This window comes from Mus pahari, chromosome 9 (genome assembly GCF_900095145.1).
Source record: "Mus pahari chromosome 9, PAHARI_EIJ_v1.1, whole genome shotgun sequence".
NCBI lineage: Eukaryota > Metazoa > Chordata > Mammalia > Rodentia > Muridae > Mus > Mus pahari.
The window spans coordinates 45418350-45438441 of record NC_034598.1 but is presented as its reverse complement, the minus strand read 5'-3'; the positions used below and the strand labels follow the sequence as shown (position 1 = coordinate 45438441).

The following is a 20092-nucleotide window of genomic DNA, read 5'->3' as shown; positions in this document are numbered from 1 at the left end:
TCCCGCGGGAAGTTGCACAGCCTTCGGGAACTGTGGTTCGGGTTTCCTTTCTATAAGCCGAAGGACAATGCTTAGGGACGGCGCGCACAGCCTTGTGGGAGCAGGAGGCTGAGGTTTCCCATAGATCCTCCGGCGGTCAGAGTGCACGGCGCGCACGGGTTTGTGGGAGGTGTAGTTTGACCTGTTTCCATGGTGACTCAGGCCGCAGCTATGTCAGACTGCTGACGGCGCGCGCCGCCTTGTGGGAATCGACTCAGCCTCCGTTTCCCGTGGTGCCCTGGCTTGGCTTCCGGCGCGTACGGTCGGCGCGCGCGACCGCGGCCCGGTTGACTGAGCAGCCATGGACAGCGGCTTCGGCTCGGACTTCGGCGGCACGGGTGGCGGGAAGCTGGACCCGGGGGCCATTATGGAGCAGGTGAAAGTGCAGATCGCCGTGGCCAACGCGCAGGAGCTGCTGCAGGTGCGGGGCGCGCCGGGGTTGGTGGCGGGGTTCCCCGGGTGAGTCCCCGCTGAGGCCTCGCGTGTGTCCACAGAGAATGACGGACAAGTGCTTCCGGAAGTGCATCGGGAAGCCCGGGGGCTCCTTGGATAACTCGGAGCAGGTGAGACACCCCGGGAACCCGGGGGTGGTGAGGGGCGCGGGGTCAGGGGCGGCTAGGAGGTTGGGAGATGTGCGCGTGCGCGGCCTCTAGCCGCAGCTACTGAGGAGTTGTGCGCGTGCGCGGGGCGAGGACCCGGCTTCTGTGCCTGGGTCGGTGCAGCCGTCGTGGGTGATCGATCCTCGGGTCGGGTGACCCTCAGTCAGGGATCCCCCTCCGCGCTTTGCAGAAATGCATCGCCATGTGCATGGACCGCTACATGGACGCCTGGAACACCGTGTCCCGCGCCTACAACTCTCGACTGCAGCGGGAACGAGCCAACATGTGACCGGGACCTGTGCCTCGGGACACTGTCCTTACGGTCCGAACTGTTTTCCCTGCCAATTAGGGCAGCTCCTCTCAGCCACCCCGAAGTCTGGCAGCATGGAGGGCTCGGGGACCGAGGCCTCTTCCCTGGGCTGCTGCGTCCAGCTCAGTCTCAGAAGAGAGTGAGGACCCGACAGAGCACGGGGCTGGCCCCACTGACCTGTGACCTCAGGAGAGCAGGCCAATAAATCGCTGCTGGGGCAGAAAAAGCTGGCGTGTTGCCTCACTGCTTCAGCTCCCTTCCCCAGAGTAGGCCCCGGACCTCCCATCCCCTTGGGGTCAGTGGGGTGCTGGCTCTCAGGAAATTCGGAGCATGGTCTCGGGTGTTTGGTCATCCCGGGGGGACCAGCCGAGCGAGGCTAAGAAGCATAGCTCCGTGTAGCCCTCACCTATCATGCATGAGGCCCAGGGTGTCATCCTCAGCTGTGAATAAACCAAGTGTGCTGCACACCTGTCGGCCCAGCACTTGGGGGTGGGTTAAGTGTGGAGGCAGGCGGATCGGTACATGAGACTCTGTCCCATCAAAACAGAAGCACCAAAGGAGCCGAGTTGGAGACATGCCCTGCTCCCGGAGACTCGTGGCTTCCACAGAGGTTCTGAGGCATTAGGAGAAAGGACTCTGTTTATTGGAACAATGTACACAGTCACAGCTAGTTCCTGTCGGACTCCCATGTCTGCCTGCCACCAACTCCCCAGCGTGGGTGGGTGACCGGCAGCTGTGTTTCTTAGTCCAAGCCTGGGTTGCTGGCCACGGGGTTAATCATCCCTGGATGTTCTGGCCTATCCATCCCAGCACAGCCGCCACTCGAGTGTAGACGCCTGGGAAGTGGGGCCTGCCACAGCCGTAGCCCCAGCTGGTGACCCCAGTTAGCACCCATTGGCCAGATGGCTCCCTGCAGGCCAGGGGTCCCCCTGCATCACCCTGAAGGAGAGAGCATTCTCAGACCAGCAGGCGCGGCTCCTGCAATTGCACCTCTCTGTTGGGCACTAACAAGGCCCCTGAGCGGGAGGGAGGCTGCCAAGAACCTCACTTTTTCCTCGTGGGGAATGGGTTCAGTGCTAATGTGCTTCATGATTCGCACTGGCTATGCCTCTGCAGGGCCCTTGTCCCAAGGACCAATGTGTGTGCGTGCTGTGCATGTGTAGGCCAGAGCAGAGTGCTGAATGGTTATCTCTTGTTTTCCACTCCATTCCACTGACACGGGGCCTTTCTGTGAACCTGGAAGTAGGTGGGGGCCAGATCCCAGCTGTTCCCCGTTGCTACACGCACAGAATGGAGTTACACGCACAGCCTTTCTGTATGACTCCTGGGGAACTGCGCTCAGCCTTCCCATAAAACACAGTGATCTCCCTGTCCTGAAACGCATCTGTGTATGTGTTGTTGGGACAAGCTGGTCTCAAACTCGGTAATCGCCCTGCCTGGACCCTCCAGTAAGATGTGGGGTTGGGAAAACATATGTTTTCTCTGAACGTACAGTTGTGAAATGTGATGTCTCCAGATGGGCTGGGGGAGACTTGGGCAGGCTCAGAAGGAAGATGGCTTGTCGCACAAGCGTGACGACCCAAGTTAAATCCTAAAACCCGAGCCGGGCATGGTGGCGCACGCTTTTAATCCCAGCACTCGGGAGGCAGAGGCAGGCCGATTTCTGAGTTCAGGGCCAGCCTGGTCTACAGAGTGAGTTCCAGGACAGCCAAGGCTACACAGAGAAACCCTGTCTCGAAAAAACCATTAAAAAAAAAAAAAGAAAAAAAAAATCCTAAAACCCACATGAAATGAAAAGTGCGAATGTGTGTGCTGCCAGTGCACAGCGGATGAGACAGGAGGGTTCCTGGGACTCCCTGTCTCAAAGGACGGTAGTGGTGCAGGACTTCGGGCTTCCCTGGCTACATACATAGACTAAGAGAAGCCCTGTCTCCACTCACCGAGCAGCTGTCCACACCACCCTGCGGGAAGCCTGCGCACAACATTCGGCTGCTGATCTGCACCGGGTAGAAGCGGCGACATGTCTGTTCACTGAGGACCCTCACTGCGGCCTTCTGCAGCTGCCGCGCCATGGAGCCTGTGGGATCCGGGGAGTAGGTGTGGGTGGGGAGTGTCTCCAATGCCCCCTGCGCTGCACCCAACGCACGCGTGCCTACCTCCTTCGCGCAGCGAGCCCCAGCCGGTGATGACGCATCGCGCACCGTCAGGGGGCCGCGCGGGACCTGGTAGGCAGATGGGTCGCACCAAGCGGCTGCGGCGCACGGGCCCCGCCAGCTCCAGCAGCGCCACGTCATAGTCCAGCGTGTAGATGTTGTAGAACGGGTGGCGATAGATGCGTGCCACGCGCTCCAACTGGCCCTCCGCGCTGCTCAGGAATGGGGTGCCCAGGAAGGCCGCCCACTGCATGGGGTCCCCATAGCTGCAGGACGCGCGTATGTATGGGCAATGCCACGGCCCCACGCCTGCCCGAGACACCGTCCCAGTGGAAATGGGCTGCTCTGTCCTCTGCCCAACTCGGGCTCACCCAGCCTTCCTCTGAGGGGACACCACCAACTGCCTCACACACCCTCTGGAGAATTGGATGTCAAGGCTCTGGACTCCTACTAAGTCAACTAATGGAAATGGGGACAGCACACACAAACAAACACACACACACACACACACCCCTGAGGGAACACCAGCAGCCCCAATCATTTCTACTAAGGCTCTGGGCGCTCAACCCTCAAGAGTGCAGTCTCCCTCTTGGGACCTTCACAGCATAGGACAATCTGTCCCTTTCACCTTGTGACCAATAGGCACATGAGCACATGTTGAGGGTCTCTTAAGGGACCCTCCATGTCCAGAACCCTGCCAAGGAGGGACCGTGCCTTCTGTTTGGTGGCCTTGGGGACTGGGGCCAAATCGTAGAGGTGGATTGGGGGAAGGGCAGGTGGTCTCCTGCACCCAGGGCAGGACTTACATGTCGAAACAGTGTGCTGCAGACAGAAGCCACCTCTCGGCCACCAGTACCGCCCCACACCGGTGCTCCCTGCGCCGCAGCCACAGGCTCACTTGCCAGGGCCACTCCCCCAGCGAGGCTGCGCTGCCGCCCACTATCCGGGTCAGGGCCCCGGGGGGTGCCAGGCCACAGTCTGTGGAAGAGCAAGTATGGTGAGCTTGGTGCAGAGGGTCTTCCTCCTTCCCACCCTGAGGCTGGGACGTTAGGAGCAGCACCCCAACAGTAATGAGAGAAAAGGGGTGAGAAAGGTCTAGCCTAGGACCCTTTGGGAACTCACCCTGGGCAAGCATCCCCACAGCAGGGAGTCACAGCTGGGGTGCCCATGGGACAGTGGGAGGTAGAAACAAACACAACCCACCCCCGTCACCAGCTCTTTTGCCTGAGGGACCCCAGCAAGGGGACACTGTCCCTCTCTGTTCATGCCACACTCACAGATGCGGGGGAGGGGTGGTGGTGAGACCCGACCACACAAAGCATACACCGGTCATGTCCTCCCCTCTGCAGACAGTCTACTTTCCCCAGCTGTTGTAACATGTTGGGGTTTTGAGACACTATCTCTCTACACGTGCAGCCAGAAAGGCCTTAAAGTCCAAGCAATTCTCCTGCCTCAGCCTCCAAGACTTACGGGTGTGTGGAACCACACCCAGAGGCTCAGTGAGGCACTACCACTCTCTCCAGCCGTCCCATTCGCTCGCCCTCCCTCTGGGTATTGCTCCCCTCTCCTCTTTTTTATTTATTTATTTATTTATTTTTGGTTTTTTCGAGACAGGGTTTCTCTGTGTAGTCCCGGCTGTCCTGGAACTTACTCTGTAGACCAGGCTGGCCTCGAACTCAGAAATCCACCTGCCTCTGCCTCCCAAGTGCTGGGATTAAAGGCGTGCGCCACCACGCCCAGCTTTTTTTTTTTTTTTTTTTTATTTGAACATTTCTGGACATGAACAGCAGAGCCTCCAAAACTGGGCCGGACCACGCCCCCCAACCCCTCACTGGGGGATTCTGAGTAGAGGTTCCACCCTGGGAGGCAGTAGTCGAGGCAGAGCTCCAGCCCCTAGTGTTTGCTGATTAGAGGCGCTCTCACTACGTTGATCACACAAGCCCTGAAACCCACTAACAACCCCAGCTGGCCTTGAACTTGTGATGCTCCTGTCAAGTAGCTGAGGTGACACATGTTTGCCTTTAGGCCCAACCATCAAGAGGAACAGGAGTTCAAGGTCAGCCTCAGCTACTGAGTAGGTCCTAGTCCGGGAAGAGACTTGACGAACAGAAACAGAAGCTGGAGAGGTGGGTCAATGGGCATGGTTGTGTGCAAGCCTTTGACCCCAGCATGGATGGTGGCAAAGGCAGGAGGTTGGCTGGGACGTGCCAGCTGCTGCAGAGGCTGCAGGTACAATGAGGAGCCTTGCCTCAGAGGAGCACTGTGAAGTGTGACAGAGGCCAACGTTCACATTCTTGGTGGAGTGGGATATGGAGGCCCTCCTTTGGCCTCTGCATGCACACGTGTGCACACACAAATAAATGGACAGAAGATGTTAGCACACAGACACAATCAGCACACCATGGGCAGAGTGCCCTCTGCAGGCTGGGCAGGCTGCCACAGGACCCCGACATTGGACTCCAGCTCTGTATGGTGTGTCTACAGCACCATCGTGTTGTGAGAGGGACCGGCTGGAGTCCCAGCCTGAGTTACCATACCTGGCAGGTGAGAGTGTATGGTGGTGCCCGGTGCACTCGGGGCTGCTGTCTGTCCCCTGGTGGTGGTACTCCTGGCAGACAGTGTGGTGTTGAGTGGTCTAGTGGTCACTCTGATGGTGGCCCTGGGGGTAGCAGGTCTGCCCGTGGTGGCCTCTGGGATAATGAGGCCAGCAGCTGTGGTTTTGGGGGGCTCACTAGGGATGAGCCGTGTGCTGGAGGTGTGGGGGCGAGCTGTGGAGCTGGAGTCTGAGGACATGGCCTTTAGGATCCAGTCCTTGAGGCGTGTGATTCGTGCATATACGCCAGGCTTCTTAGCCTGGGCACAGCCAATGCCCCAGCTCACGATGCCAGCCAGGTAAAAGACACCAGGTGTCTCTTCACATGCCAGGGGGCCACCAGAATCACCCTGCAGGAAGATACCAACAGGCCTTTGTGGGACACCCATCCAAGGAACAGAAAGGCTCCACTCCCATTAGACATCAGGCTTCACATTCAGGCTTGGCTGTGTGACCTTAGGCAAATCCCTTTCCTTCTCTGATCCTTCATCAATGGTTTGGTTTGGTTGGTTGGTTGGTTTGGTTTGGTTTTTCGAGACAGGGTTTCTCTGTATAGCCCTGGCTGTCCTGGAACTCATTTTGTAGACCAGGCTGGCCTCGAACTCAAAAATCTGCCCGCCTCTGCCTCCCAAGTGCTGGGATTAAAGGCGTGCGCCACCACGCCCAGCGTTTGTTTTGTGTTTTGAGACAGGGTTTCCCTGTATAGCTCTGGCTGGCCTGAAACTCACTTTGTAGACCAGGCTGGTCTCGAACTCAGAAATCAGAAATCTGCCTGTCTCTGCCTCCCGAGTGCTGGGATTAAAGGCATGCGCCACCACGCCCAGCATCAATGGGGTTTTGTTTGTTTGTTTGTTTTTGTTTTTGTTTTTTTCTGAGACAGGGTTTCTCTGTGTATCCCTGGCTATCCTGGAACTCACTCTGTAGACCGGGCTAGCCTCGAACTCACAGAGATTCATCTGCATCTCCCTCCCAAATGCTGGGATTAAAGGGCGTGTGCCACCACTGCCCTGCCATCAAGCATTCTTGTTTTCCCTTTTTCAGTACTGGGGATGGAACCCAGGGCCTCAAACACACTAGGCAAGTGCTCACCGCTGAGCTGCTCCTGGAGCCCAGGTAGGAACGGGGACATCCCTATGGCACCCACCTGACAGGAGTCGACTCTGCCCTCCAGGAAGCCAGCACAGAGCATGCGGTCAGTGAGGGAGAAGTTGTACAGGGCCCCACACATCTTCTGCTCTATGATACCCACGGACGCCTTCTGCAAGATGTCGGGCTTGGTGGCTGCCAGGAAAGAGGTGGTCATACAGGGCCAGCAGGCACTGACTCTACCCTGGGACCAGCCAGCAGAGCCCACAGGAATTTTTGACTTGTTTTGTTTAAGACACGGCCTCACTGTGTAGCTCTGGCTGTCCTGGAACTCACCGAGATCCTCCTGTCTCTGCCTCTCTGGTGCTGATGAAAGGTGTGTGCCCCCCACCTGGCTTTCACAGGAATTTCGTTTCTCCTGTGGGGCTGGGGTGAAACCCGGGCCTTTGCACATACTAACCAAGTGCTCAGCACACCCCAATTCTTGCCTTTTTAAGGGTCTCACTATGTAGCCCAGGCTGGCCTTATATCTAGGATGCTCCTGCCTCTGTCCCTGAGTGCTGTAGTGGTGTAGGCACCATTCCCATTTTGACAAAGTCGTCCATAAAGGACTAGAATGGTTCCGCCTGACCCCTTTGGGGTCACATGTCAGGGATCCCGGATATCAGATATTACATTACGAGTCCTATTGGCAGCAAAAGTATAGTTATGAAGTAGCAACAAAATAACTCTGTGGTTGGGGGTCCCCACAACATGAACTTTATTAAAGGGCTGTCATAGCATTAGGAACGTTGAGAACCACTATGCTAGGACATAAACATTTTCAGCTGTATAGTCTAGATAATCTATTCAGACGTGTGAAAGTGTGAAAGAAAAGCCACGATACGATATCCTGTTAGTGAATGGATGTGTAAGGGCCCATATGGCAATAAAGCCTGGCTTATACCCAGCAGTGGGCTCCGTGTGATCTCTGGCATAGCAAGAGGCTGGTGGCTCAGGTCTGTGGAACTAAAGGCCACTGGGTCTGCACAGACATTTTTTTTTTTTTTGCAGCTGTGGACGTATGGTCAATGAATGTATGGCTCTTGTGCCGATAAGACTTTATTTATACACACAAATGAGGGCCCATATGTAGACCCTAGGAGACATGGAGTGGCATTTAGGATGAGGATGTCGGGTCGGCACGGAGGAATGAGTAGTTTAGGATCCAACTGAGAGACGCCAAGCCCCATCCCTCCCAGGCCAGGCCCTGGAGATAAAGGAACCATTCCCTCTCTGGGACCTGCTCACCATTTCCCTCCTGCATGTTGCCCCAGCCCGAGATCAAACACTTCCGGCCCACGGGGAACTTGTGGATGGCCAGGGGGAGACAGACCGGCTGGATGTACTTGTTGAAGACCAATGGCTGGGCCAACTCCAGCAGGGCCACATCGAAGTCCAGGATTCCTGGGTTGTAGCGGGGGTGCAGGGCCACCCTTCGCAGCCCCAGCTTCACGGGGCTCCCGCCGACACCCAGCAGGGACACGGTGCCCAGGTGCGCCTGCACCTGCTCCACTTTGGTGCTGCAGAGACAGGACCTCAGGCACTCCCTCCCCGCACCCCAGGAAAAGGCCCTGCCCTGCGGCAGAGTGCATGTACCCTTGGGACTTTTCTTCTGACACTCTGACCGAGACCCTAGCAACTTGATCAATGTTGTAGGTTACCGCAGGTCAGAATCCCCCTGCTGGTGAGCCAGAGCCAGAGCCAGAGCCAGAGCCAGAGCCAGAGCCAGAGCCAGAGCCAGAGCCAGAGCCAGAGCCAGAGCCAGAGCCAGAGCCAGAGCCANAGAGCCAGAGCCAGAGCCAGAGCCAGAGCCAGAGCCAGAGCCAGAGCCAGAGCCAGAGCCAGAGCCAGAGCCAGAGCCAGAGCCAGATGGTTGTGGTTCTGGGCGACCCGCATGGATGCGCATTCAGCGAAAAATAAGCGCTTCCCGTTTATTGTCTTGCCTGGTTTGGTTTGTCAGTTTTGAGCCCGACTGACAGGAAAGCACTGCGCTAGCTAGTTGGTGCCGACGGCATGCAGTGAGGGTCTGCTATCGGGGCTCTGGGGAGGCCTTACTGGTTGAAACAGTGGGCGGCAGACAGCAGCCAGCGGTCACCCACCACGGTGGCTCCACAGAAATGTCTGGGTCCTTCCTTCAGGCTGGCCTGCCAGGGCACCTCCCCAGACACGGCACTGATCCCGCCCACAATCCGAGTGGGCTTGTCCATGGCGGGTCTGGCCCCACACTCTGCCAGGGGAGAAAGGGGGTGGAGGGGGGTCGTCATCTACTCTGGGTTCACCCATTCTGGGCCTAGGGTAACCTACATACAGAGCAGTTGGGATGTCACAACCTGGGCGGGGTGTGACAGGGCCCTTGTCTCAGGTGCCCCAGGTATCACAACATACACAAAAATCCAAGAGATTCAAGGCTAATAAAACAGAGAGGTGTGCAGGGACAGGGGTGGTGCCAGCAGGACTATGCTGGTCACAGCAGAGACTCGGTCACCCAGCTCCCATAAGCACACGGAACTTCCTGCTGACCCTGTGGTCACTCTAACTGTGCTGTCTTGTGCTGCCTCATTTCCCACACACCTAAATTATACTTTCAACGAAGCCAGCAGTGGTGGCCTTTAATCCCAGCACCTGGGAGGCTGGGGCAGGAGTATCTCTGTGAGTTCAAAGCTAACTTGGTCTACATAATGAGCTGCGTTCCATCCAGGCCTCATAGTGAAAAAAAAAAAATTGTTTCAAACAAATTAAAATTTGGGGGTGGAGATATGGCTCAACAATTAAGAGCACTGCCTGTTCTTCCAGAGAACCCGGGTTCAATTTCCCAGCACCCACATGGCAGCTCACTACCATCTGTAATTCCAAGATCCAACAGACACACATGAAGGCAGACACTAATGCACATAAAATAAAAAATAAATATTTAAAAACTTAAGATAATAAAAAATGTGTGTGCTCATGGCAGACATCAGTAATTGCTAATCCCCTATTGACTGCTTCATGGCAGATATCAATAAGCAGTTACCAATTTCCGACCAAACGTCAAGACAGAGGCCAATCAATAATAAACCTGCTGATCTCCCATCACGCTCTTTCATGGCAGACACCAATAATCAATCACCAATTTCTCACTGAGGAGTCAAGGCAGACAGACACTGGCAATCAATCACCAATCCTCCACTTACAGACATCCGGGTAGAGGCACTAGCCATCAAACCCGATAAGCTGAGTTTAATTCCCTGAAAGCCAGTGATGGAAGGAAAAAGCCAAGTCCTGCACGTTGTCCTCAGGCATTTGCCATCTCCCTCCATCTCCCCCCACCAGACGAAATCAGTAATCAGTCTCCCACAGAGTTAAGGCAGATATCAACAGTTAATCACAGCCAGGCCTGGTGGCACACGCCTTTAATCCCAGGCAAAAACAGGCAGATGTCTGTGCGTTCAAGGCCAGCCTGGTCTACACAAAGAGTTAAAGGACCATGCTAGGGCTACAAAGAGCCCAACATCCCCCTCCCCCAAACATATAGTCAATCACCAATTCCTCCCGGTCTTTCCTGACAGACACTGACAACTGATTACCACCCCCACACTGAGCATGTCAAGATTTCAATTAGATGCCCCTCTTCAGCCAGTATTGCATGGCAGACATTAATAGTCAATTGAGTGCTTGCTGAATCCCTCAGGAGCCAATGAGACAGATGTGGATGGAGAATCTATTAGCAATCTCTTTTTCACTGAGTGCTTCGTCACAGATCTCAGTAATCGATCACTAGTCTCCTTGCCATTCAGTGCTGAGGGGAGCCGGGCCTGATCTGACCCGCCCAGGAAGGGACACCTGCCCAGAATCTGCAATACCTTGTGGCTTGGCCGCAGTGCTGGGGTGCAGTGGCACAGGGCTGGGGGCAGCGGTGGGTTTAGCAGAGGTGTTAGGCACCCGGCTCTCAGGGCTGGTAAGCCAGGGAGTGCTGGGGGTGGCGGGCGCTGGAGCCTCGGTGGGGACCACAGGCGTGTCAGCAGCGCTGGTCACCTCCAAGATCCAATCCCGCAGCCTGGTGACTCGGGTGTAGACCCCTGGGCGCCGTGCTTCTGCACAGCCGATTCCCCAGCTCACGATACCAGCCAGAAAGAACCTTCCTGAAGGCTCCTCGCAGACCAGGGGTCCCCCGGAGTCACCCTGGAAAACAAAGGCACATTCTCAGCTTGGGGACGGGGCCTCTCCGAGGTGGAGACAGTCCAGGGCCAGGGCTGAATCCCCTGTCCACGTGTGTTCATGGATTGGGCTGTGGACAGAGGCGGACGGAGGTCGCTAGGAGGGCTCCCGGGTAGGAGCACAGCAGAGAGCAAGGAGAGCGAATGTGATGTCATTACCACTCGTGCCAGGAGCCTCATACCTTTGTGTAATTATTTATTTAGATATTTATGTGGTGAATATTTAGTCTGTGTTTATTGTCAGTGCACCACTTTTGCGCCAGGGGGCCCTCAGAGGCCAGAAGGCATCAGATCCCCCAAAACTCTTAACCCCTGAGCCACCCCTCCCACCCCAGCACTCGGGAGGCAGAGGCAAGCAGATCTCTGTGAGTTCAAGGCCAGTCCGGTTTACTGAGAGATATAGTCTAGGGCAGCCAGAGCGATACAGAGAAACTCGGTCTGGAATGCAGTGACTTCTTTGTTTATAAAATACAGTCAACTACGCCAGGCTCAGTGCGGATACTTGTTTTCCTTTTGAGACTGGGCCTCACACCTTGAACTCCTGACCCTCCTGTTTCCACCTCCCGAGTGCTGGTTGGTTCCACTTAGCGTACACTTGCTTGTTCTCTGGAGGGAGGGGACAGGGGGTAACGGTTTCACCCTGGCAGCCCACCTGGCAAGAGTCTACCTTCCCGTCCAGGTAGCCGGCACACACCATCCTGTCGGTGAGCGAGTGGCCATACAGGCTGGAACACAGGCTCTGGTCCAGCAATTCCACCGTGGCTTTCTGCAGGACCTCTGGCTTCACCACTGCCCACAGGGCAACAGAGAAAAGCAGGTGAGAGCGCCGGACCCCCAGCAGCCACTTTGAGCCAGGGGACTGAAAACCATTTCCTCTTCCGGTTCTCAAGACGCTGGGTTCATCTGACCCTCACCCCAACATCCACGTCTACTTAGGCACTAGCAGGACTCAAGCCTTCATTCTCATCTGTTCTCCCCACACATGCTAGACCGGGTCAGCTTCTCTTGCCACGAGCTCAGGCCCCAACCCCGACTTGCCAGAGGAGAAGGGGGAACTCGCTTTCCAGCCAGCAGCTCAGCTCCAAACGAGACACCTGCTGCCTTATGATTATAGGCTTTTATTGTTTTCTGAGACACGGTCTCTTTTAGCCCGGGCTGGCCTCGAACTCATTTTATAGCTAAAGATGACCTTGGACTTCTGATCCTCCTGATCCTCTGGTCTTAAATTTGGGGATGATAGTAGTATACCACCACCTTTAGCTTTACTTAATTTCTTCTTAGCTAATTTCTTGTTAGCTAAAAACTCCACCCTGGCCACTTCCCCAGCCTCTTTCTTGGGGATTCTCAGCTGGGGCTCCATCATGATCACATCCCTAGCCCCGTTTTTAGTTTTGGAGAACAGATATTCCCAAGGTCCCTGGACTTATCCCCTGCCTCAGACTCCCAGATTATGAGCTCAGAGGCAGGAGGCACCATTGCCCTGGGGCTAGAAGGTCTCAGGAGTGGAGGGATGCGCAGGGCGGGCTTACGGAAGTCCTCCTTCAGGTAACCCCAGCCCGAGATCAGGCACTTCTTGCCCGGCGGGAAGACGTGCGTAGCCGCGGGGAGGCAGGCAGGCTGCACGTAGCGTCCGAAGGGCAGCGGGCGCGCCAGCTCCAGCACTGCTACGTCGAAGTCCGCCGTGTCCGCGTTGTAGGCCGGATGCTTGGCGATGCGGAGTACGCGTGCGCGCACGGCGCTGTCCTCTGACCCGCTCAGGTGCACACTGCCCGCTTGGGCGACCCATTGCACAGGGTCCTGGAATCTGGGGAGGCCCGAGGAGTTGCGACTTAACGGGGAGCTCAGAGGAGTCCGTAACTTAAGACAGTAATGGATGCAAGCAGACTCTTGTGGCCAAGCCTGCCTGCCTGTCTGAGTTCAATTCCAGGGACACACAGGGTGGAAGGAGAGACCTGCAAGTTGTCCTGCACACACGCACACGCACATGAACACGCACACACATTGTGGCACATACAGATACTAAATAAAAGCTGAGCAGGGCTGGATGCTAAATAAAAGCTGAGCTGGGCGGTGGTGGCGCACGCCTTTAATCCCAGCACTTGGGAAGCAAAGGCAGGCGGATTTCTGAGTTCGAGGCCAGCCTGTTCTACAAAGTGAGCTCCAGGACAGCCAGGGCTACACAGAGAAACCCTGTCTCTAAAAAACAAAACAAAACAAAACAAAACAAACAAGCTGAGCAGGATTGTGCACGAACTTGGAAGGCAGAGGCAGGCAGATCTGTGAGTTCAAGAACGTCCTGGACTATGTGCCTAGCAAGTTTCAGGACAACTACATAGTGAGAACTTGTCTCAAAATTAAATAAGTAATAAGTAAAATGAATGCAGACTAAAATGTGGGGACAGATACCTGTAACCCCAGTACTCAGGAAGCTGAGGCAGGAGGATTATGAGTTCCTGGGAAGCCTAGGAGACCTAATGAGGCTTTGTCTTAAATATAAGTAATTAATTTTAAAAGAGAAAAGAGGGGGCTGGAGAGATGGTTAAGAGCACTGACTTCCAGAGGTTCCGAGTTCAACTCCCAGCAACCACATGGTGGCTCACAACCATCTGTAATGGGATCTGGCGCCCTCCTCTGGTGTGTCTGAAGACAGCTACAGTGTACACACATACATAAAATAAATAAATCTTTAAAAAGAGAGAGAGGAAGAAGAGGGTCTGGAGAGGTAGTCCAGTGGTTAGAGCACTGGCTGCTCTTGCAGAGAACCCAGGTTTGAGTCTCAGCACCCGCATAAATTGTGGGTTACAACCATCTCCAGTTCCAGGGGATTCGAAGCCCACTTCTGTTCTCTATAGGTGTCAGGCATGCACATGGTGCACCAACAGACATGCAGGCAAAACATTCATAGATGTAATTAAATAAACCAAAAAGGGGGAAGGGGAAGAATAAAGAGTGGACTTTGGAAAAAGGAAGGAGGGGGTAGAGGGAGACACAGGTGGGTCGGGCGGAGCAGCAAGACTGGCAGCCACAGCCAGGTGGGACTCACTCGTTGAAGCAGTGGGCAGCAGACACCAGCCACCTGGCACCAATGATGGTGGCGCCGCAGAAGTGTTCGTGATTCTCACGAAGGCTGACCTGCCAGGGGAACTCCCCTGGAGCTGCCTCCACGCCGCCCACGATCCTGCCCACTGACTTCCAGGCAGGCTGCCAGCCACAGTCTGCAAGACACGGGATCACCAGCCAGGACCGTGACCCAGGGGCAATTGTCACTGAACATTTGGCTCCAGGTTCAAGGCATTCCCCCATCTGTTATTTGGGGCTTGCACAACCTTCTTGAAGCCCCACCCAGCCTTAGGGATCAGACATCCAAGATCACACACATCAGTCAGTGTTAGAGAAAGGCTCAGGCTAGGTGCCAGAGCACAAATGTCAGGTGACCTATTTGTTTATTCTTTTAAAACAGATTCTTATTCCAGCCCAAGCTGGCCTGAAACTCGTGATTTTCCTGCCTCAGCTCCTGAGCACTTGGCTGACACTCCCCCCCCCCAAGCCCTGGGGGGCACTTTCTTGATTAGTAATGATTCCTGTTGGAGGGCCAAGCCCACCGTGGGTGGTGTCAACCCCTAGACTGGAGATCCTGGGCTGTAATGAGACTGGGAGGGAGGAAGCCCAGCCTACCTCCATCCTCCGCTAGAGTTCCTGTCCTGCCTTCTCACAAGGGACTGGGAGCTAAAATACACAGCTTCCTCCTAAGCAGTACAAAGTGGAGGGGGACCCCTGTGCTGCCTCACTGTGCAGGCTGAGAATACTAGAAACATTGATTATCACAATATGTGATAAAATACGTGTGTGTGTGTGTGTGTGGTTTTTCGAGACAGGGTTTCTCTGTGTGGCCCTGGCTGTCCTGGAACTCACTCTGTAGACCAGGCTGGTCTCGAACTCAGAAATCTGCCTGTCTCTGCCTCCCAAGTGCTGGGATTAAAGGTGTGTGCGCCACCACTACCCGGCTTTTCTTCATGTCTTGCTTAGATCTGAGGAATCCTTGCTCCTGGCAACATGGAGCTCTAGGCTCTCACCCCTGCTTTCTCTGAGGCATGTCCCCCCACCCCCGTTTCCCCCCCAGGCAGCCTCACACGCCTCCCTTTCTGCCTCCCAGCTTGTGAGCCACGGCCACACAGACACTGACCGCACTGAGCCTCGTCAGACCCGTCGGAGCAGTCCACTCTGTCGTCACACTCCGGGTTCTCTTTGCTCACGCACTGACCATTCTGACAGGAGAAGACATTTCCGGGGCAGTGGCCTGGGAACAGAGAACCAAGCTGGGGGCCCGGATCTCTTCCTTGCAGAGGCAGCGACCTGCAGGGGCCCTTTAGGTAAGTGCACCGTGTAAGAACCTCTGCGAGCTTTTTGCTTCTCTCTGAAGACAAAGACGGGGCTAGACAACATGGACGCGTATGAGACGTAACTGACTGTGTGAGTGAGTGTGTGTGTGTGTGTGTGTGTGAGAGAGAGGGGGGGGGGGAATCTCTCTGTGTAGCCTCGGATGGTCTGAAACTCACTTTACAGACTGAGCTGGCCCTGACTTCACAGAGATCCACCTGTGCCTGCCTCCCAGATGCCTGGATTAAAGGTTTTGTTTTTACAATAGAATCCCGTCGCCTTCTGTGGTGGATCTTAATGGTCTACTTGGAGGGATCTGGAAACAGTATGAAGACAAGCCTCTGCTCGGCTGAGAGGACATAGAGCTCCTGTGGTCACCTCTCTCTGCTTCCTGACTGAGGACCCCGCCTCCCGCTGCCACGCCTTCCCCGACGGGATGAACATCAGAACGGTGGCCAAGGTTAGCCCTCCCTCCCTTAAGTTCCTTGCATCAGGCATCTTGTCACAGGAACAGGGGAGTGACAGAGAAAACATAAAAATAAGCAGTGACTGGGGATGGGAGCGCACACCTTTAACCCTAGTACTCAGGAAGCAGAGGCAGGTAGCGCTGAGTTTGAGGCCAGCCTGGGCTACATAGTGAGACCCTGACTTGGATAAACTACCCAGTAGCACACCCAGCCGCAGAGCCCAGCTGTACTGGCCCACAGCTCCTGTGCTATCGTCCCAGGGAGGCCAGAGGCCCACAGGAGCTGCACCTACACTTGCCAGAGAGAAGCTGAGTGGGGCCCAGACCAGGCCTACCTGACTTCAGGTCCCTCTCAGTCACTGGACCTTCACACCTTCCTGAAGCAGAAGTGAGACAAAGCCGAGTGAGAGGCGAGCGAGGCTGAGGCAGGAGGATTGTGAACCTGAGGTCAGCCTGGGAAGCATGAGGAGGCCCTCCCTCTCTTCTCCCTCTCCCTAAAAGGTCAACTGTGTTGAGTGCTGGCTCTGCAGGACATCTGCTGTAGGCCATGGCAGAGCCACCAACACTCGAACCCTGTCTTCAACTTGGCTGGTAAGGGGACACAGCTTAAGAGCCACCTGAGGCTGGCAGCCACTGTCAAAGCAGCGACACGCCTGCCACCGAGGAATTTTACAGAAGATGGACTGAAAAGGTGATCTGTGAGAAATTACACACAGGAGTGGCTCACAGCCCCAGCAGGGCAGACTCAGATGGCTTAGACAGAATTGATTAATTAATTAGTATTTTTCAGACAGTTTCTCTGGGCAGCCTGGCTGTACTGGGACTCACTCTGTAGACCAGGCTGGCCTTGCATTCACAGAGATCCCCCTGCCTCTGTCTCCTGAGTGATGGGATTAAAGGCATGTGCCACCACTACCCAGCTAGATATTTTTAAATTAATTATTAATTAATTAATTTAATTATTAATTAATTTATGTGTGGGGGTGTTTTGCATGTGTTGCATATCCAAGAGGGCATAGGATCCCCTGGAAGTGAAGCAAAGAGATTGTGGGCAGCGATGTGGGTGTTGGGAACAGAGCCCAGGATTCCTGAGCAGTCGGGGATCTAACCACCAGGAGCCCTCTCTAGCTCCAGGCCCCTTGAACTATATCACTCTCTGCAGAACAGGTCCAACCTAGAATGTGTGACTCGTTTAGTTCTGGTATTTTCTGATTTGTCCTTGGGACCACAGTGAACCCAGGATGTCTGGAACCATGGGCAAGATAGTCCATGACTGTGCCAGTAAGACAGGTACCCCGCCCGCATCAGAGGGTGTGCGAGCCTGTGCATCTCCCTCCTGCCATCAGAGGTGACAAGCTTTTAAAATCTGAAGCTCTATGCAATTTGAGCTACGCACCGCTTCCAACAACCCTTCGTCTCCCAGACTTGGCAGCCACCCACCTACCTGTCAGCTCGACTGACACGATGGTGCCGTAGGCAGCCAGGGAAAGACCTTGTTCCTGCAGCCTTGCCTGGATTCCTTTCTGCAAGATGTCTGCTTCCTGCTTCAGGCTCAGGGGCTGGAGGGCTCGGAGCAGAAAGTGTAGCCGGAAATGCACAATCACAGTGGAATTGCCATCCCTGCATGCAAGAGGGGAGGGCCTTGAAGGCAGAGGGCAAGCTCATGGCTGGGAATCGCCAGAATCTTCTGGAAGGTTCTGGAGTTATCTATAAGCTTCTGGCATCTCCACAATGTCTACCACGGCTGCTGTGCCCTCACCGAGGCCCCGCTCACCTGTAACTGAGCACGGTGCAGCCTGCGCAGCTCGACTCTAACTCTGTTTCCTGGAAGCTACTCACAAACTGCAACAGAAATGAGAGCATCCATGCTATAACCACAGTGAACCAGAGGGACCACAGCCAGAGATCAGGCAGGGAGGGCATGGTGAAGTGGGTCATGTGAGACACTCTTCTGTCAATAAATTAACAAACACCGTGCAGTCGGGCCATGTAAGAGAATGGTACTGAGCAGTGGAAAAGAATATAAGAATGGAATATTACTCAGCTGTGGAAAAGAATATAAGAATGGAATATTACAAGCTGGGCGTGGTAGCACACGCCTTTAATCCCAGCACTTGGGAGGCAGAGGCAGGCGGATTTCTGAGTTTGAGGCCAGCCTGGTCTACAGAGTGAGTTCCAGGACAGCCAGGGCTATACAGAGAAACCCTGTCTCGAAACAAACAAACAAACAAACAAAAGAATGGAATATTACTCAGCTGTGGAAGAGAATATAAGAATACATGCTGCTTCCACATTATAACCACAGAGACTTTTTTAAAAAAACAATGTACATATATTTTTAATATTTATTTAACATATGAGTGTTCTGCTGCATATACATCCATCTTCCTGAAGAGGGCATCAGATCACCATGTGGTTGCTGGGATTTGAACTCAGGACCACTGGAAGAACAGTCAGTGTTCCTAACTGCTGAGCCATCTCTCCATCCCAACCACAGAGACTTAAAGCAACATCTCAAACAGTTTCAGGCACATTAACAGCTGCACTGGTCAGAGCTACTGAGAGGCAGGAGCAGCTGCGTGTCCATAGAAATGGATGGATGGGGGTGGGGGATGGGGGATGGATGGGGGTGGGGGAATGGTGGGCGGGTAGGTGGATGGGTGGATGGATGGATGGATGGATAGGTGGATGGGGGATGGGGGATGGATGGGTGGATAACAGAATGATACACAACACATGATCCATTCCAACACTGAACCAGCATGCAGCCATGAACAGGTGGGGTCTCTGACATGTGCCCAGCATACAGGAACCTTGGGACATTGTGCTCAGTAAGAAACCAACACAGAGCCGGGCGTGGTGGCGCACACCTTTGATTCCAGCACTCGGGAGGCAGAGGCAGGCGGAGTTTGAGGCTAGCCTGGTCTACAAAGTGAGTTCCAGGACAGCCAGGGCTACACAGAGAAACCCTGTCTCAAGAAAAAAAAAAAAAAGAAAGAAAGAAAGAAAAAAAAAAGAAAAAAAAAGAAAAAGAGAAAAGAAACCAACACAGAATGGAGTCCATGATAAAAATGTCCTATCTGTTTAGTAGGTGGACGCAGAGCACGGTGTCTCCCCGTTCACCCCACAGACCGACACCTCCTTCCCCAGAGTCTACCAAGCTGACCCTGCCTCAGGCCCCAGCTGTACTCGCCAGCATCTGCAGAGCATGCGTGAGTAGGCGGTAGAAGTCGGAGTTCTCCTGCTGCAAAGAGCTGGTGAAACGGATCCCGCGTAGCTCTGCCGTGTGCTCCACGTGGGCGCCCTGTGCAGAGAGGAAGGCTGCGGACAGGATGGGAGCCTGGTGAGACAGCCCCTCTGTGGGCTTGGGGCCGAGAGCCTCCATACACACAGCACCCGACTCCCTAGGCTGACCAGCATTGAGCCTCTGCTGAAGGCCGTCCTGAGGACTTCCAGAGACAGTATAAAGTGAGGTGGGCTGTCCCCTGAGTCAGTGACATCACAGGTCACAGTCCCTCAGGAGGTCTTGCAGTGTCCCAACCTCCTTCCTAGGGTGGGGCAGTGCAAGCTGGCAGACACCAGAACTTTTGTACAATTTATCCAGAGGCCACATTCCAGGCTGGCATGCCTTCTTGGACAGTTTGTGGCACATGTGGACGTCAGGTCATCAAATCTGCCTCCCCCCGCCCCCTCTCCCTCTCTCTCCATCATGTGTTAGAGCCAGGGTCTCTCATTCAACACAGAGGCTCACGAATTCAGCACAAGTTCCGTTAGGATGACCAGCTCCTGAGGAGCCCCTGTGTCCTTGACTCTGAGATTACAAGCGCCCACCACTGCACCTGGCTTTTTCTGGTGTGAGGATGGAGACCCTGGTGTCTGGCGAGGTAGACCCTGTGTGTGGGCTGAGCCATCTCCCAGCCTCTCTTCCTTTCATTCTTTTGAAGCAGGGTTTTGCTCTGTAGGCTGTGGTGACTTGGACATTACAGCCGTCCCGCCCCAGCTGGCTCTGCCTGTGCCACCACTTCTCCTAAAGGGAGCTTCTGACTCTTCAGTTTCCTCCAGTCAGGAGGCTGCCACACAGACTCTGTGGCATCAGGGTATTTAAGACCAACATGGCCGGGCAGTGGTGGCCCACACCTTTAATCCCAGCACTTGGGAGGCAGAGGCAGGCAGATTTCTGAGTTTGAGGTCAGCCTGGTCTACAGAGTGAGTTTCAGGACAGCCAGGGCTA

The 20092-nt window shown here is 54.8% G+C and overlaps 2 protein-coding genes across 2 annotated transcripts in view; one reads left to right on the top strand and one right to left on the bottom strand.

The window, feature by feature from the left end:
• Nucleotides 1–113: 113 nt before the first annotated feature.
• Nucleotides 114–1174, top strand: Timm13 (translocase of inner mitochondrial membrane 13). The gene is made up of 3 exons (XM_021205174.2): nt 114–460; nt 534–602; nt 829–1174. The coding sequence occupies exons 1-3, from the start codon at nt 341–343 to the stop codon at nt 925–927; spliced, it is 288 nt and encodes a 95-aa protein (XP_021060833.1). The 5' UTR covers nt 114–340; the 3' UTR covers nt 928–1174.
• A 397-nt stretch (nt 1175–1571) lies between these two features.
• Tmprss9 (transmembrane serine protease 9) overlaps nt 1572–20092 on the bottom strand; it is a 29407-nt gene continuing 10886 nt past the window's right edge. Inside the window, exons 3-19 of the mRNA XM_021205173.2 lie at nt 19055–19182; nt 17636–17703; nt 17306–17481; nt 16197–16238; nt 15202–15315; nt 14062–14233; nt 12548–12822; nt 11671–11807; nt 10665–10983; nt 8878–9049; nt 8071–8342; nt 6839–6975; nt 5639–6044; nt 3908–4079; nt 3105–3367; nt 2889–3025; nt 1572–1887 (exon numbers count right to left, since the gene is read on the bottom strand). Coding sequence (XP_021060832.1) covers nt 1726–1887; nt 2889–3025; nt 3105–3367; nt 3908–4079; nt 5639–6044; nt 6839–6975; nt 8071–8342; nt 8878–9049; nt 10665–10983; nt 11671–11807; nt 12548–12822; nt 14062–14233; nt 15202–15315; nt 16197–16238; nt 17306–17481; nt 17636–17703; nt 19055–19182 — 3152 coding nt within the window. The 3' untranslated portion in view covers nt 1572–1725. The remainder of the gene's footprint in view (nt 1888–2888; nt 3026–3104; nt 3368–3907; nt 4080–5638; nt 6045–6838; nt 6976–8070; nt 8343–8877; nt 9050–10664; nt 10984–11670; nt 11808–12547; nt 12823–14061; nt 14234–15201; nt 15316–16196; nt 16239–17305; nt 17482–17635; nt 17704–19054; nt 19183–20092) is intronic.